Source organism: Penicillium hispanicum (genome assembly GCF_028827665.1).
Source record: "Penicillium hispanicum strain IBT 35686 chromosome Unknown utg000004l_segment0_segment0, whole genome shotgun sequence".
Classification (NCBI taxonomy): domain Eukaryota; kingdom Fungi; phylum Ascomycota; class Eurotiomycetes; order Eurotiales; family Aspergillaceae; genus Penicillium; species Penicillium hispanicum.
This window is the reverse complement of record NW_026623196.1, coordinates 1440749-1454859: the sequence shown is the minus strand read 5'-3', so window position 1 is coordinate 1454859 and position 14111 is coordinate 1440749. Positions and strand designations below refer to the sequence as shown.

Sequence of the window (14111 nt, the reverse complement as noted above, 5' to 3'; positions counted from 1 at the left end):
AGCGCAACTGCACCATGCAATTGCCAGACTGCTTTCTCCTATCCCATCTGCGCAGACTCTTGTCATCGAGTCTCGCACTTGCCTTGTCTTTTCAAGACCACTTGCCAAACTATGTGCTTGGGATAATCAAAGCTATATAAGGCTTTGGTGTGAAGGCAGGCCTCTCAAGCCGGTTGGACTTTCAAACATCCCCGAAGATTCATTTTGTCTCTGGAGCTTGCGCTAACTGAGCCGTTCTTCTCAAAGCCTCCTCCAAAGGCCGACTTGAGAAAAGAAAAAACTCGAGAAGAGAAGGGAAACACCAGGCGGTGATTGGGTGGTTCGTTTCCCGACAACACGACGGCAGCAATGGCATCGCTCCACAGGTCGAGGTCTCCTTCGACCCCTTCTGAGGGTGAGATCATCGAATCAGGATCAGAGTTGAAGGCAACTGCGTCAAAACCTCCTCTTAATGGCACCAGCGTTGACCGTCCCCCCAGAGCTAGTACATCGTCTGCGCCCAGATCTCCCGCGTCTTTGAGAGACAGTAGATCGCCACGCCGTCGGAGATCATGGACTAGGTCGCGCTCGCGAACCAGATCTCGCTCGCGCTCTTTGCACCGCGACAGTAGGGGCTACAAGCGCAGACGCGACGATTACTATGATGAGTACGAGGGCCGCCACGACCGGCACGAGCCTTCGCGACGTTACGGGTCGAGACATGACGATCGACACGGCGACCGAGGGGCCGCCGCTCGTCGGCCCAGGCCTTACTACGATTATGATCGCGAGGAGAGCTACGGAGAGGGTCTGCGCTATACCGATGACTACGATCAACGCCGGGACAAGCGGCCCCGCACTCGCAGCCGGTCGCCGTATCGCGAAGTGAGGAAACCCAAAAAGTATGGCGAGCCAGAGACGAGAGCGAGTGGTATAACGCCTCCGGTAGACACCACAAGGCCTAGGACGTCCGGTCCACAGGAAGTGAGCGATAGAGGAAAGCCTGCGATGGACGCGCAATATTCCAAACAAGGTGCTGAAACACGAGAGAAGCAGGTGAAGCAGGCTCTCCCCACACGTGCCTATGTGACCGACGAGTATGTTCCCCCCCCCACGTATTGAGGATACCGCGACTCACGACCATTACAGAGCAGATACCCCCTCCGCATCAGACGCGATGGATGATTCGCAGCTATCTGAGCCGGTTGATGAAGCAGCTGCTTTGGAGGCCCGTCGTAAACGTCGGGAAGCCATTCGAGCAAAGTATCGCAGCCAAGCGACTCCGTTGCACCTCAAAGCTCTACAGGTCGGTGACGGCGAGACTGATTCATCCACACCCGGCACCGAGACGGCCAGTGCGCAAGATTTGACAGGTAGGCTTTTCAGACGGAAACAAATTAGACGACCATCAGCTGACACGAGGTTTCCCATACCTATAGATTCCCCGCGGCCTTCGCCATCGCAGACGCCTAATGAGCAGCCTGGAGACGCCTTTCCTGGTTTCAAAGTTGGCAAAGACGCCGATTTGGTCAACTCCAATGCACCGGTGGATGGCGCTGAGAGAGATGAGCCTTCCGCTGCAGACTATGATCCCACTTTCGACATGAAGGAAGAAAGACAGAAACATAATGGCGCTCAGGGCACAAAGGACGATGTGTCATCTGCGACTTATGATGAGACCCGGACTGTAAAACAAGATATTCTCCTTCCCGATGCCCTCACTGAGCAGCAGCTGCAGCCACCCCCACCGCCGAAAGCAAAAGATCCCTATGATATGTTTGCGGAGGATGACGATGATATGTTTGCCGAAGATACCAAGGACGAACAGCCAGCTCACGCGTCGGCAATGTCGGCCGTGCCCCAGCCAAGGGAACTGGATATCAGTATGATGGACAACTGGGACGACCCCGAAGGGTACTACAACGTACGACTCGGTGAATTGATCAATGGCCGCTATCATGTACAGCAAATTCTTGGCAAGGGCATGTTTTCCTCTGTCGTCCGAGCCACGGACTCGAAGACTGGAAATCTGGTCGCCATCAAGATCATTCGTCAAAATGATACCATGCGCAAGGCTGGTATGAAAGAAATCGGCATCTTGGAACTGCTTCACGAAGCCGACCCAGACGACAAGAAGCATCTCATCAAATTTGAGCGCTACTTCGAGCACAAGGGTCACTTGTGCATGGTCTTTGAGAACCTGAGCATGAATTTGCGCGAGGTACTCAAGAAGTTCGGTCGTGATGTCGGGCTGAATCTCCGGGCGATTCGCGCATATGCTCAACAGATATTCCTCGGGCTGAGCCTCATGCGTCGGTGTAACATCCTTCACGCAGATCTCAAGCCAGACAACCTTCTCGTCAACGAGCAGCGCAATTTACTCAAGGTCTGCGATTTAGGCTCTGCTTCCCCGGCCTCCGAAAATGAGATCACGCCTTATCTCGTCAGTCGATTCTATCGTGCCCCCGAGATTATCCTGGGTATTCCCTACGACTATGCAATCGATGTCTGGTCCATTGGATGTACTCTGTTTGAGCTGTACACTGGCAAGATTCTTTTCACCGGCCGGAACAACAACCAGATGCTCCGCTCGATCATGGAATGCCGCGGCAAATATCCGCCCAAGCTCCTTCGGCGCGGGTCAATGTCACATCTTTATTTCGACGACATGCTCAACTTCCACAGCACAGAGGAAGACAAGATTACCGGCCGGCCCGTCACCCGCATTATGGACTTCAAGAAGCCCACCCGCGATCTTAAGACACGGCTGATGGGTAAGGGTACACGAGGCATGTCGGACGTTGAAGCCAAAGATCTGACTTTGTTTGTCGACTTCTTGGACCGTTGTTTGAGCCTGAACCCTGAGAAGAGGTGTACGCCATCCGAGGCGCTGAAACACCCTTTCTTATTGCGAAAGGCTTAGTGGATTTAACTTGGACGTCTTTGTTTCTCAGGTAGATATTATTGAATGATACCTTACTTGGTAAAGATGCAAGCAGAATTGTGTAGTTGACAAGTAACCCGTGAAATGGACGCATGCGGTAGTCATCTTAGCAAAAGCACTCTGCCCAGGTGGTATCAGCGTCTTGACAGATTTTGCTTGATTTCATATGCTATTAACAGATCCTCGAGCTCATATAAATACGCCCGAAATACTCGAATGATCCCCGAATATGCCAATCAATATGCTGGAAATGACAGATCCTTAGTCGCCGATCCTCCATATGCATCGTGTTCGCCGTTAAATCTCCGGCTTAAGAACATTTCTGCCCTGAAACTCCGAAGAACTCCGTAATCCATTGCGCCAACGCACCAATTAGAAGCCCTGCGGCTTCCGCGACCAATTGAAGTGAGTGTAATGGTGCAGTCTTCCCATCCCTTCCTTCCCGGCTGCACCGAGTATAGCCTGGGGACCAACCCCACAGGATCCTGATTCAGGTTGTCGGAGGTCTTCCAGCATATCTCAACATCGACCAAAGGCTCGTAGGAAATAGACACGCCAGGTGGAGTGGTGGAGGAACCTAGCTCGCTATGATATTGCTTCATCTCTTATTTTCGTACTCCGGATGATACCGGTATTGATGCCAGTTCTCGACGACCCACCAATTGGCAACGTACGCCGCGTCGTAGAGCCAATCAAGGACGTCATCGCCATAGTCTTTATTTTTCTCGATGGAGTTTGCGAGGTCGATTAGGCTGAAGCGAGAGAGGGGGGCTAGCTCGTTCGGATCCTTCCTGAGGTCGGTGAACCGCCACTCGACGTCGTTGACGAGCGGGATGACCAGCCGGAACTCGGGGCGCGCAGCAGATCGCACCGCTAACCACGAGCCCCCGGTGTTCATGACGGTGAATTGCCAGGCGGCTCGGCCGTTTTTCTCTTGTATAAGTGGACGGATCAGAGATTGACCTTCATACAGCGAGCAAATGTCCTTTGCGACGCGTGTGGTATCTTGGGTCAGGGATGAGGATTCGATCAGTAAGTCGATGATACTGGGCACAATCTGGCTGCTGTGGGCCGGGTCGCTGATCTCCACGGGTGGGAGGTGCGGATGAGCCAGGACGATGGGAACCTGGAAGCTGCCGATGTGGGGGTTGTCGTAGGGTGTGATACCGCCGTCATTGGGGAGGGACAGACCGTGGTCTCCTGCCATGACAATCAAGGTCTCGTTGGCCACGCCCTTTTCCTCCAGGATATCAAGGATCTCAGCCAGCCAATCGTCCACGAAGCCAATCGCGTTCAAGTAGTGGTTCAGATCTTCGTTTGGTCCTTTGGTTGAACTAATAATCTGCTCGTAGGTGTTGTTTGGCAGTCCCCATGGATGATGTGTGGTGCCTGTCAGGTGGGTGAGGAAGAGGCGCCTGTGGTCGCGCTCTGCGTCGTCGATGGCATCGCGAATATACTCCCGGAGCTCGGTGTCAGCGTATCCATAATAGTTAATCTCCTCCGATGTGACAGGGTGCTCCGCATTAGGGCTCTCTATAATCTCCTTGGTCTTCTTGTCGTGGTACCCCAGCATGGGGGTCAACTTGTCCTGGTTATCATAACCTTCGGTCACGGATTGCATCCAGATTGAGTGCCAGGGCCACTTGGTGAAGTCGCCAGTCTTGTTCGTAATATCAGAGCCTTGGCTGAGCATGTCCAAGACATGCGGCAGGCATGGCTGATAAATGTGATGTTCCCACTCGCGGTTGAAGTCGGCCACGAGTGGTGTCACACCGCACAGAGTGCCAGTCAGACTTTTTAAGGTGTATGTAGAAGTCGTGTAGGCGTTCCTCGCGCTAAAACCACCATACGCCTTCTTGCCGCCAAATCGAGTATCATTGACCTGGAACCCGCTCGGGAAACCGGTCAGATACTCTGCAGTTCGTGTCAAATTCGCGATACGCTTCTGGACATCTTGGGGGATTTCCTTGTCCTTGTACGTTTCGGCGATGCGTTCGTACATAAATGAGTTCTTTCGGAGGGGGAACACATCGGCCCGCGTACTCTCGAGTTTCAGCAGGATGACGTGTTTGATCTTTACGCCGCCATCTGCCAGGGCGTCCTTAACCGAGTCGAGCACCGGGTGCTCAAGGTTAGAAATGTGCAATGGGTTCAACTCGCCGTTGTAGTGAAGGGCCAGCGGGTCATATCGGGCGAAATCCTCGAAGCCCGGAGCCAGTTCCTCAGGTAACCAGTCAAAGTGCAGCGGGGGCTGCAGGGACGAGGCATGGTTCAAATAATCGAAGCTGCTTGGAACTCCCGTCGCATCGACGGGGGAGTCTCGGTGGCCGCCTTCGAAGACCGAGGCTAGCGGCAAGGTTCCTGAAAGAAAGAGATAGACGGGATCCCACGGTCGTAGCGAGCGAAGAAGCATGAATAGACAGAAAATGCTGAGAATCATCACTCGGGAAAGAATTCGATCTGTCGATCGTACGGGATGAGACGGAGCGTCGTTGTTGCTGGTGTTGTCGGGACGGTCGATTAAGTACCCTGACTCCCCATAATCGCTGGAGTCATCTGAAAAGTCATCCCCCAGTGCGATTTGCTCATAGATCCGAGGGTCTGGGAGAGTTTGACTCTGAAATCGGTTCTGAAGCGGCCGGGCCAATGGCTCGATCCTCGGTCGCACAAGAGCCGATAACGATCGGAACGGCCATGCCAACACATGCAAGATTCCTCCCGTGAAGCTATGAATCGGATGGGCGGTAAATAATGACCCTGTCAAGAGAATTCCTTCGCCTATTAAGAAACCGGTCAAGCCCGAGAGGAGAGTGCGCATCGCGGCGGCGTCGCCGGTGAAGGTTTTCGCATGTCGCCAGTGGATTTCGGCCCCGGTGAACAGATAGACGGAGAAGTTGGCCGCGGCCATGCCCGAGACAAGCACACTGTCGTACGATCCAACCCGGTCAGTATTCCAATGCGCCCTCCAAACGTCTAGGGGGCACGTGGGCACCTACCTGAACGGGACCACGAAGAGCGCAACCACCGCGGCAAGGGGGCGCCATCGGATCTTCTGGGCGAAGGTCCGAAGGAGAAGGAGAATCACAACATCCTGGAAGAAGAATGTCGGACCCCAGACGAAGAATTTGGAGGGCGGAAGGGAGTGCAGATGGGCGTAGAGGTGTAGCAGCTTGGCGCTAACGATGGACCAGAAGGCGACGGCGTAGAAATACCGGCGGGAGAAGTCCCAAAACAGATCTAAGGTCTTCGCCGGCGAGTTATAAATCTGCGAGACCCTGCGGCTCAGGTACGAGTGTACCGCGCCGACGACCTTCATGTTTTCTCGCATGAATCAGGAATCTGGAGAAGGAAGTCTAGCACGCGACCACCGCATGATAAGAGGGAACGGAAGGCCGCGGTGGTGTGCAATTTCTAAGAATAACGTGAGACGTGTTGCATTGGTCAGGGAGGGATAAGGGACCAGGGTCTCAATGCCCCATTCGCCAAGAAGCCAAGATTGCCCTTTGGAGACCTAAAGGCGTGATTGCCCGAAATGGCCGAAGGATCCGACATCGTGGTGGACGTAATCACTTCTCCTCCACCCCAGGCATCATCGAGAGGGGGGGAACGAGGTCACGTCCCCGCTCGAGATCCTGGTAAACCTGGATTCTGACGCTGAAGGGAGACCCTGATTCGATCTGGAGGTTGAGTGGCTACTTTGCGCGCTGCAACCACAGCATTGCTGGCGGCCCGAGAACCGGGCTTGGCAGGATGCAAGGGATCCACTCGTCAGGGTAAGCGAGAAGCGAAAGCGAGTACGGCCGGTACGAAAGGTCCGCTCGTTTGGGAGTGTGACGTCGTGGTGGTGGTGGTGGTAGTGGTGTAGTGCTCATGAGTACCAAGTCGCATTGGGAAAGTAACGAGACGCCTCATGGAACAGCCAATCGGACGCCCAACAGATTCGGGTGCACTGGCATCTCTTTTGTATGTAGGCCGGACTCCTATCTCTGCGTGTCAACTGCCCGATCGAGTGTCAACTGCCGTATCGAGATGGGGCTGTGGACCAACGCTAGCGTCCACGCCGAGACCCGGAGGGTGATCTCGCCCTGATTCACGGACTATAGATTTGTATATGTCGGTCGGCCGATCCTCCAATATGTCGATGTGTAGAAAGCGAACAGTCGCCAGTTCGACACCCATGGCCACAACGACTGCCTGGAGGCCGCCAATTGTATAGCATGCGGCCTTTCCCGTCGGATATAGCACTCGGGTGTCTCCTGCCCGCATGGATCTGTTAACCGATCGGCCTAGAGAGTCATCATGACCGTTCTGTTGGATGTCATCGGTCTTGGCGAGCCATCGGCGATGTGATCTGAGGAGCTGCCCAGGAGCACGAGGTTGGTTCAATTCTGTGGTAAGATCGACCGGGTCGGTCATGATGGTGAGTTGATGAGATTAACCACTGGTCTCAGTCAGGGATATTCTGGCGCTTTGCTGCTTTGGCCTGGTCAGACAATCATGCTGTGAATGTGATCGCCCAACGACTTCATTATGCAGACTCGCCTAACGAGAGCCATCCCCACCCGCAAGGGACGGTCGAATCTCATCACTGCGCCGCAAAGGCATCTCTCTGCGCCGCAGAAAGGGTGCGGCTTCAAGATCTGGCAATCATGCTGAAGAACAGACTTGGTGGGAACGCGTCTGCCTAAATGTCGTGACAGCCTTGTCAGCCTCGTGAGCTTCACCAGTCAAACCCCTACCTGTGCTGGAGCGCTGTCCTGCGCTTCTCATTCAGGCTCGGGTCCAACCAAAAGCTTCCTGTCTAACGCCTAACGAGCTGTCTGTACATATCGCTGTGGATGTCAATACTTCGAGCTCTTCAGATGCGATTTTAAACATTGACACCAGGAGCTTGTTGATCCCACGCCTCTGAGGAAGTGAGTGGCGGAGGAAGGAGTGATTTATGAAGCGAACTCTCACCTGTGCGACACAGACGGCAAAACATGCAACGGTCTCGAATACAACGCGAGCCTCGTTGGAATATAGATGGCCCCAATAGGAAATTGTGCTGATTCTGGCCCTAGGATTGCAGCGACTACGCTCTCCTTGACAAGCTAACCAAAAAATTCATCAATATCTAGGTTGCTTGATGGTGCTTGGACTAGTATCACGTCTTTTCCCCTCGGTTACGAACCGGCTCACCGAAAACGCGATGTCAGGCATGCGGAAAACACATTGAGGCTTTGCCCTGAACTTCTGATCGATCGGTCCAGATGGTCTGTTTAATACAGCTGGACTGTTACAAGCTATGATGTCGAAATAAATAACCATGATATGATGGGCTCGCACAGTGGTTTGCAAACTCTCAGCTCATAGTACCTGCTCGATGACTTTTAGCACATACTATCTAGTCCATCACCTCGTTCTTTCTTGTGATGACTCCTACCTAAGCCGAGTCATACATATTTCTGCTATTGGCCAATATACGAAAAGTTTACACGGGTAGGACAGACTGGCTTTTCATGTTGTGCCTAAATCTTTGACGGTCCTCAGTCTCTGCATGGGGACTCACTGGATTGGAGGCATTCTCAAACACTCTGAGATCCGGCTTTGCGGAAAATGAGATGTCTCTTCAATCTTTGGGTTTGGATGATCACTGGAAGCCTGCAATTTCTGATATCTAGGAAAATACACCGATAACTTACATCGTGCTACCATGGGCTTTTGATCCATGTATGATAGCCAGCTGTTAAGCCGCAGATTCAAACACGGCATGCATCCCCTTCTACTGACCTTACCTAGCGGATATGGTCGAAATAGTGGAACATAGCTCCATCTCGATAGGGGTTGGTACATTGATCACTCTGGCCTTGGTTATTGCCGTCTTGTGGAGACAATCCCAAGGCTGATCATTTCCAGTAAGAGAGTTCGTAGAGGAGACAAGTACCGGTCCTTCTCTGGCTCAAAGTGTCTGTATTTATCAAGACTTTCGCGAATGACTAGATGAAATATAGCGGTACATCCCTATGACATGAACCATCGACCTGCCAAAAGAATCAAAGCTCAGACAATCGAGAGTTAAACTATGGTATCATTCTATATACTACCGCCATGAGCAATTATCGAGGATGGTCACGCAACCGGGAGACATTCGTCCCGGACGCTGCTTGACTCAGGTTTGTCGGCGAATGTGGTTCTCAGGGTTCTTTTCATCTTGTTGTCTCTCTCCCCTAGTTTATTCAATTTTCCCCCTCTCCCTTCTTCTCTGGATCTTTATCTTAATCAGCGTAATCTTCGTCTGTTCTTTCTTTTCTGCTCCTCTGCGCTCGGCGAGCTCTTCTTTCCTTCGATCTAATCATAGAAGATATTGGTTTGGTCAAATGCAAGTTCTTGTCAATTGAAAAGCGTCTTGACTACCTAGGTACATCTTGCATAAGTAAAGGACCACGAGGAAGAGTTGTAGGAGAAAGCAATGCATAGCGTCCAAAGGCATGGTGGATTGGATATATTGAAGACCTACAGTACAAGACGCAAATCTAATTTCAGATTAGGTGACCAGGGTTTTTGAAACAACAGACTTCTGTGGTGCAAATGGGATCAGCAGGGAGACTTCACGGTTCACTTGCAATGCTGAACCCATGATAATGTATCCTATACCCCAGAAGAAATTTACCACAGGCCTAGAACAGTCTACAACCTTGTTCTGTCTGTCAACCCATCATACTACTTTGTAAATGAGAGTTCTTGGGCACGAAAACGATAGTATCGAAACGGAAGGGATATGTTTCAACAGGCCCATCTGGGCTGGCGAACATAGGAATCATCTTGGGTGGTTTGCCATCCAGGATGATATGCCTCGAAGGGCCACCATTATGTACCATGAGCATGTCTCCGACATCACGACTTGGACATGACTGATCTGCATATCTGTGTCAAGTGCCTATATCTCCTATCAGCCTCCATGTTCAAGGTTGGTACACTCTAACCGTCGGCTTCCCTCCTAACCTTGGAAATCTCCTGATGTCGCATCATCAGTGCACAGCGGGTTAATTCCACATTGCTTCGTCGAGAACGCCAGAGCTCTGCGTGTGATCTATGAAAGCTCTGAATACAGTCAGGTACTCGCTAGGAGTAAGGTGGAAAGACTAGACCGGATACTCTCGCCGGCCACCACAGCCGGCCACCGGCCGCGAGATCGTGCACCGAGGCGCCAACGACCATAGATTGTCCAATCTCTTGGACTTCGGGTGAAGGCACCTTCGAAGGCGAGCCCGAGTCTATCGAGGCGGCTACTGCAAGACATTGCCTCCAACAGGTATCTTCCTTGCTCGAGGTCGACATTAGCGCGCAGATGAGAAGCTTGTCCAGAACCATGGTCATCACAATCGCCATCGCTACGGTAGACACGGAGCCGGGCCGATCAAGAAGGGTAGGCATTTCCGTAGGGTGCCATCACGACAACCCCAGACGGAGCCATCCATTGCATTTCATCGCAGCTGATCGAGGAAACCTGGCACTACCTCCGACGCCGGTTCTAGATCCGCACAACTGGGACCCACGACCCATGGATCTGGTGGGTGGCCTGTTACGGCCGATCGCAGACGGAAGAAGTGAGCCATCACAACGGTCGCCCGTTACCGATTCGCAAGGACATGCTTGGTTGCCAACCGATACGATCCCTTGGTAGAACCGGGGTCTGTATGGAACGAATTCAGGCTTCCCCCCTCGTTCAAGATACCGAGACACGCGCGCACACGCACATGTCTGGGGCAAAGAGGCAAAGATAGGACTTGTCCGCAAATGGTGAATATGGGGGGCGGCGGCTTGGTAGGAGAGGACGGCAGCCGATTGGGTGGCCGCGAAAGAGTTAGACCTGGGGTAGAGGGAATACGAGGCAGAAGAAAAAGAAAGGAATGGTGCGAGGCACTCTGGTTGGGTAGGGGATCAACGCTGATTCCGGAATCGGGATGGCTAGGTGATTGGTGTCACAGGTGGATCGTCAGCGCCGGAACCAGACGTGGATGGTGCTGGAGCTTGCTGCGACTGCATTGGCAAACTGTGCTAGTCGGGGTCTGCCTCGTGGCGTCGATGTTGGCAGTCTTGCCACCACGCCCGGGTGCGAGTGGCAAAGGTATCCGCGAACGATGCCGGGGGAGTGATGATAGTGATGAAGGTTAGTGTTGCTGGTGGGTCTGAATAAACATCCTCGCTTTGGCTGGTCTGGTCCCTGCGGTATTCCACGACAGAAGATCATTCTGGGGGAGAGGAAAGTGAGCGACCGGGGGAGATGGCGGTGTGCAGCAAGTCTGCAGCGAGACAATAGAAGGCTAATCAGGCGCCGGACTAGTCGACTGCAATCATGGCCATGAGAGATTCCGGGGTGCAGCAGGGATGGGATGCGTCGTGAATCAGGTGATGCTCGCGCGTCTCACCAAATCATCCACAATCATGATCATCATGATCATCATGATCAGGCCCATGGAGTATGGGAAGTACATCGATTGTGGTGTGGACAAGTCCAGCGGTCGATGCCTTCGGTGCCGTGTACACTGCAGAACCACGTATACGCAGATACGGGGTAGAATGCAGCATGCAGACACGCAGCCAATCAGGGCACAGGACTGGGCCCGTGCGGGACCCACTCGTTCTCGAAAGCGCGAGGTGGCCTCGCCTCACTTTGGAGTCATCGGATAGTAGTTAACTAGCTCTATAGTAGTGAGAGTATATCACTAACTAGCTAGGTGTAATAGTACTAACTATCCTACGAGTATAGACTAGTCACTAGTCTCGACTCCTATCTCGAGTGGTGGAGAATAGAGTTGTGGTGAGGAAATATACGGTGTACATGTACATCCATTCTGTACAGATGGAAGTCGATAGTGTAGACGTGTGCAGGAAAATCTAGAACTGCCCCACTGAGGAAGGGAAATCCTCTCATGGGTGCAGAGGATGTCAAAAGAGTCATCACCATCACCGACACCACGGTACATACACTATTGCCACAGCGAAATCAGGGGGGTGATCGTCCCCAACCAACGCCAATCACGACCCGCATGTGGCGCCTGCAGGCCTCGCCCGGCGCCCGATGATTGGGGGAAGCCCCAGCCCCAAGCGGGCCTCTCCAGCGCCCAACGAGCTCCCACTGGCTGCCGCCCGGCTTCACACAGGAGGCTGCAGGCATTCGCACAGGCTGCCTGGCACACCGCTGGTCACCGTTTCCACATGGGCTGCGCCCACGACTTGCCTCGACTCGACTCGACGCATCATCGATTATTTTTATCTCCCCCCCCCCCCGCCCCCCTTTATCCCGACGCTATCTACGTCTTGTTTTTGTTGTTCTATACCTTCGACCTTGAACCCTTCCTTTCCGCCACACCTCTATAACTTTTCTCCTTTCTCTCTCTCCTTGGACCCCGTCTAGACCTTTCTTGACTTGGACTCTACTCAAACCAGCCTCGTGGAATGGATTCCTGCTCCTGAATGCCGTGGATTTTGGACTCTTAGCCCTGGACCCTCTACTCTCTTTCTCGCTCCGACTGAATTCTCCGTCCCGGGAGAGGATCGCCTTTTGGATTTTCTTCCTCCCCCTCCGTTCCTTTCTTTCTCTACCGGTGTTCTTCCTCGTCGAGAGACCATGTATCCGACCATGCTCCCGACGCCGCCTCCCTCCCCATCCCCGCGCTGCTATGCCCCCGAGGACCGTTTAGGATTCATCTTGGCCAACCGGCTGGAGCTCACCGGCATCTTGGGCGTCGGTGCATACGGTGTCGTCTACACCGCGGTTGACATCCACACACACATCAGCTATGCCGTCAAGGCGCTCAACAAGGCCGGGCTGGACCCTCGCCAACTCAAGTACCAGCAGCGCGAAATCCGCCTGCACCACTTGGCCAGCCAGCACCCCAACGTCGTCTCCCTGGTGCGCATCATGGATTCCCTGGATTGTACCTACGTCGTGATGGAGTTCTGCCCGGAGGGTGACCTGTTCTCTAGCATCACTGACCAGGGCAACTTTGTCGGTAACGACCCCTTGGTCAAGCGTGTCTTTCTCCAGCTCTTGGATGCCGTGCAGTTTTGTCACTCCTTGGGAATCTATCACCGCGATCTCAAACCTGAGAACGTGTTGGTGACGGGCCAAGGAATGACGGTGAAGCTTGCCGATTTTGGCCTTGCAACCATGGATTACTTGACTGCGGACTTCGGTTGCGGTTCCACCTTCTACATGTCGCCGGGTAAGTCGCGAGTCCGATCTGGTGTTTCTTTGTTTCGCATCCCACCCTACTCCCCTGGCACACATCCTAACATATCCCAAACAGAGTGTCAACAGACCAACCCGCGGCCCATGTCCTGCTACGTATCGCCAGCCAATGATGTCTGGAGCCTTGGTGTCATGCTGGTCAACCTGACCTGCGGTCGCAACCCATGGAAACGCGCCTCGGTCGAGGATTCCACATTCCGGGCATACCTCAAGGATCCATTTTTCCTGAAGTCCATCTTGCCCCTGTCCACGGAGATGGTCTGCATCCTGAGTCGCGTGTTTGAGCGCGACCCTGCGAAGAGGATCACCATCCCGGAGCTGCGTCAGTTGATTGTGGAGTGCCCTCGCTTCACCGAAACTCCCATGGCCCCCTGGGTGCCGGACCAGATTCCATTCACAGCCCCCGTGGAGCCCCTGCATGCCCAGCCCTCTGGCTCGTCCTCAGATTCCTCGCACTACTCGGACTTCTCCGAGTCTGCTGTCTCCGACACGTCCGCTCTCACCGAGGACTACTCCGACATCAACTGCATGTCGCCCGTCGTCTCGGAGCAGCTCCCGGACTGCAAGGTGTTCTTCCCCCAATCCATCTACGTGGAGTATCCTCCCATGCCCATGCCGGATACCTTCACCACGGGACCGCCCATTCCGGTTTGCTAAAGTGCAGGCTGAGCCCTTCAGCAGGTCAAAGCCGGTCTGGTTCTTCGCAATTACTCCACACGACTTTTACGCCTCCCTTGTCTACTGCCTTTTTTTGCCCATGCGCATCCGGAGTTTCATTTTTCTTCGCCTTGACATTTCGGTTCCATGCTGCACATTTTTGACCCACATGGATGTCTTTGAAAGCAGCCCAGAGGTTTCTGGCTTTGAGGAATCTTCAAGCCTCGGCCACCAGCTTTTTTTTTGACCGTTGCTTTTTTCTCTGGACATATTTTCTCCTTGGACTGGACCACT

General features: G+C 53.4%; 4 protein-coding genes across 4 annotated transcripts; 2 read left to right on the top strand and 2 right to left on the bottom strand.

The window, feature by feature from the left end:
- Positions 1-348: 348 nt before the first annotated feature.
- Positions 349-2902, top strand: N7459_004303 (putative serine/threonine protein kinase (Prp4); the record flags this gene model as incomplete). Its single annotated transcript, XM_056943487.1, has 3 exons — positions 349-1076; positions 1129-1352; positions 1419-2902. The coding sequence occupies 3 exons, from the start codon at positions 349-351 to the stop codon at positions 2900-2902; spliced, it is 2436 nt and encodes an 811-aa protein (XP_056800370.1).
- Positions 2903-3521: 619 nt separating this feature from the next.
- Positions 3522-6239, bottom strand: N7459_004302 (uncharacterized protein; the record flags this gene model as incomplete). Its single annotated transcript, XM_056943486.1, has 2 exons — positions 3522-5847; positions 5920-6239. 2 exons carry the CDS (start codon positions 6237-6239, stop codon positions 3522-3524), a joined length of 2646 nt encoding a protein of 881 aa, XP_056800369.1.
- A 677-nt stretch (positions 6240-6916) lies between these two features.
- Positions 6917-7339, bottom strand: N7459_004301 (uncharacterized protein; the record flags this gene model as incomplete). Its single annotated transcript, XM_056943485.1, has 1 exon — positions 6917-7339. One exon carries the CDS (start codon positions 7337-7339, stop codon positions 6917-6919), a length of 423 nt encoding a protein of 140 aa, XP_056800368.1.
- A 5197-nt stretch (positions 7340-12536) lies between these two features.
- Positions 12537-13817, top strand: N7459_004300 (serine/threonine-protein kinase; the record flags this gene model as incomplete). Its single annotated transcript, XM_056943484.1, has 1 exon — positions 12537-13817. One exon carries the CDS (start codon positions 12537-12539, stop codon positions 13815-13817), a length of 1281 nt encoding a protein of 426 aa, XP_056800367.1.
- Positions 13818-14111: the final 294 nt, after the last annotated feature.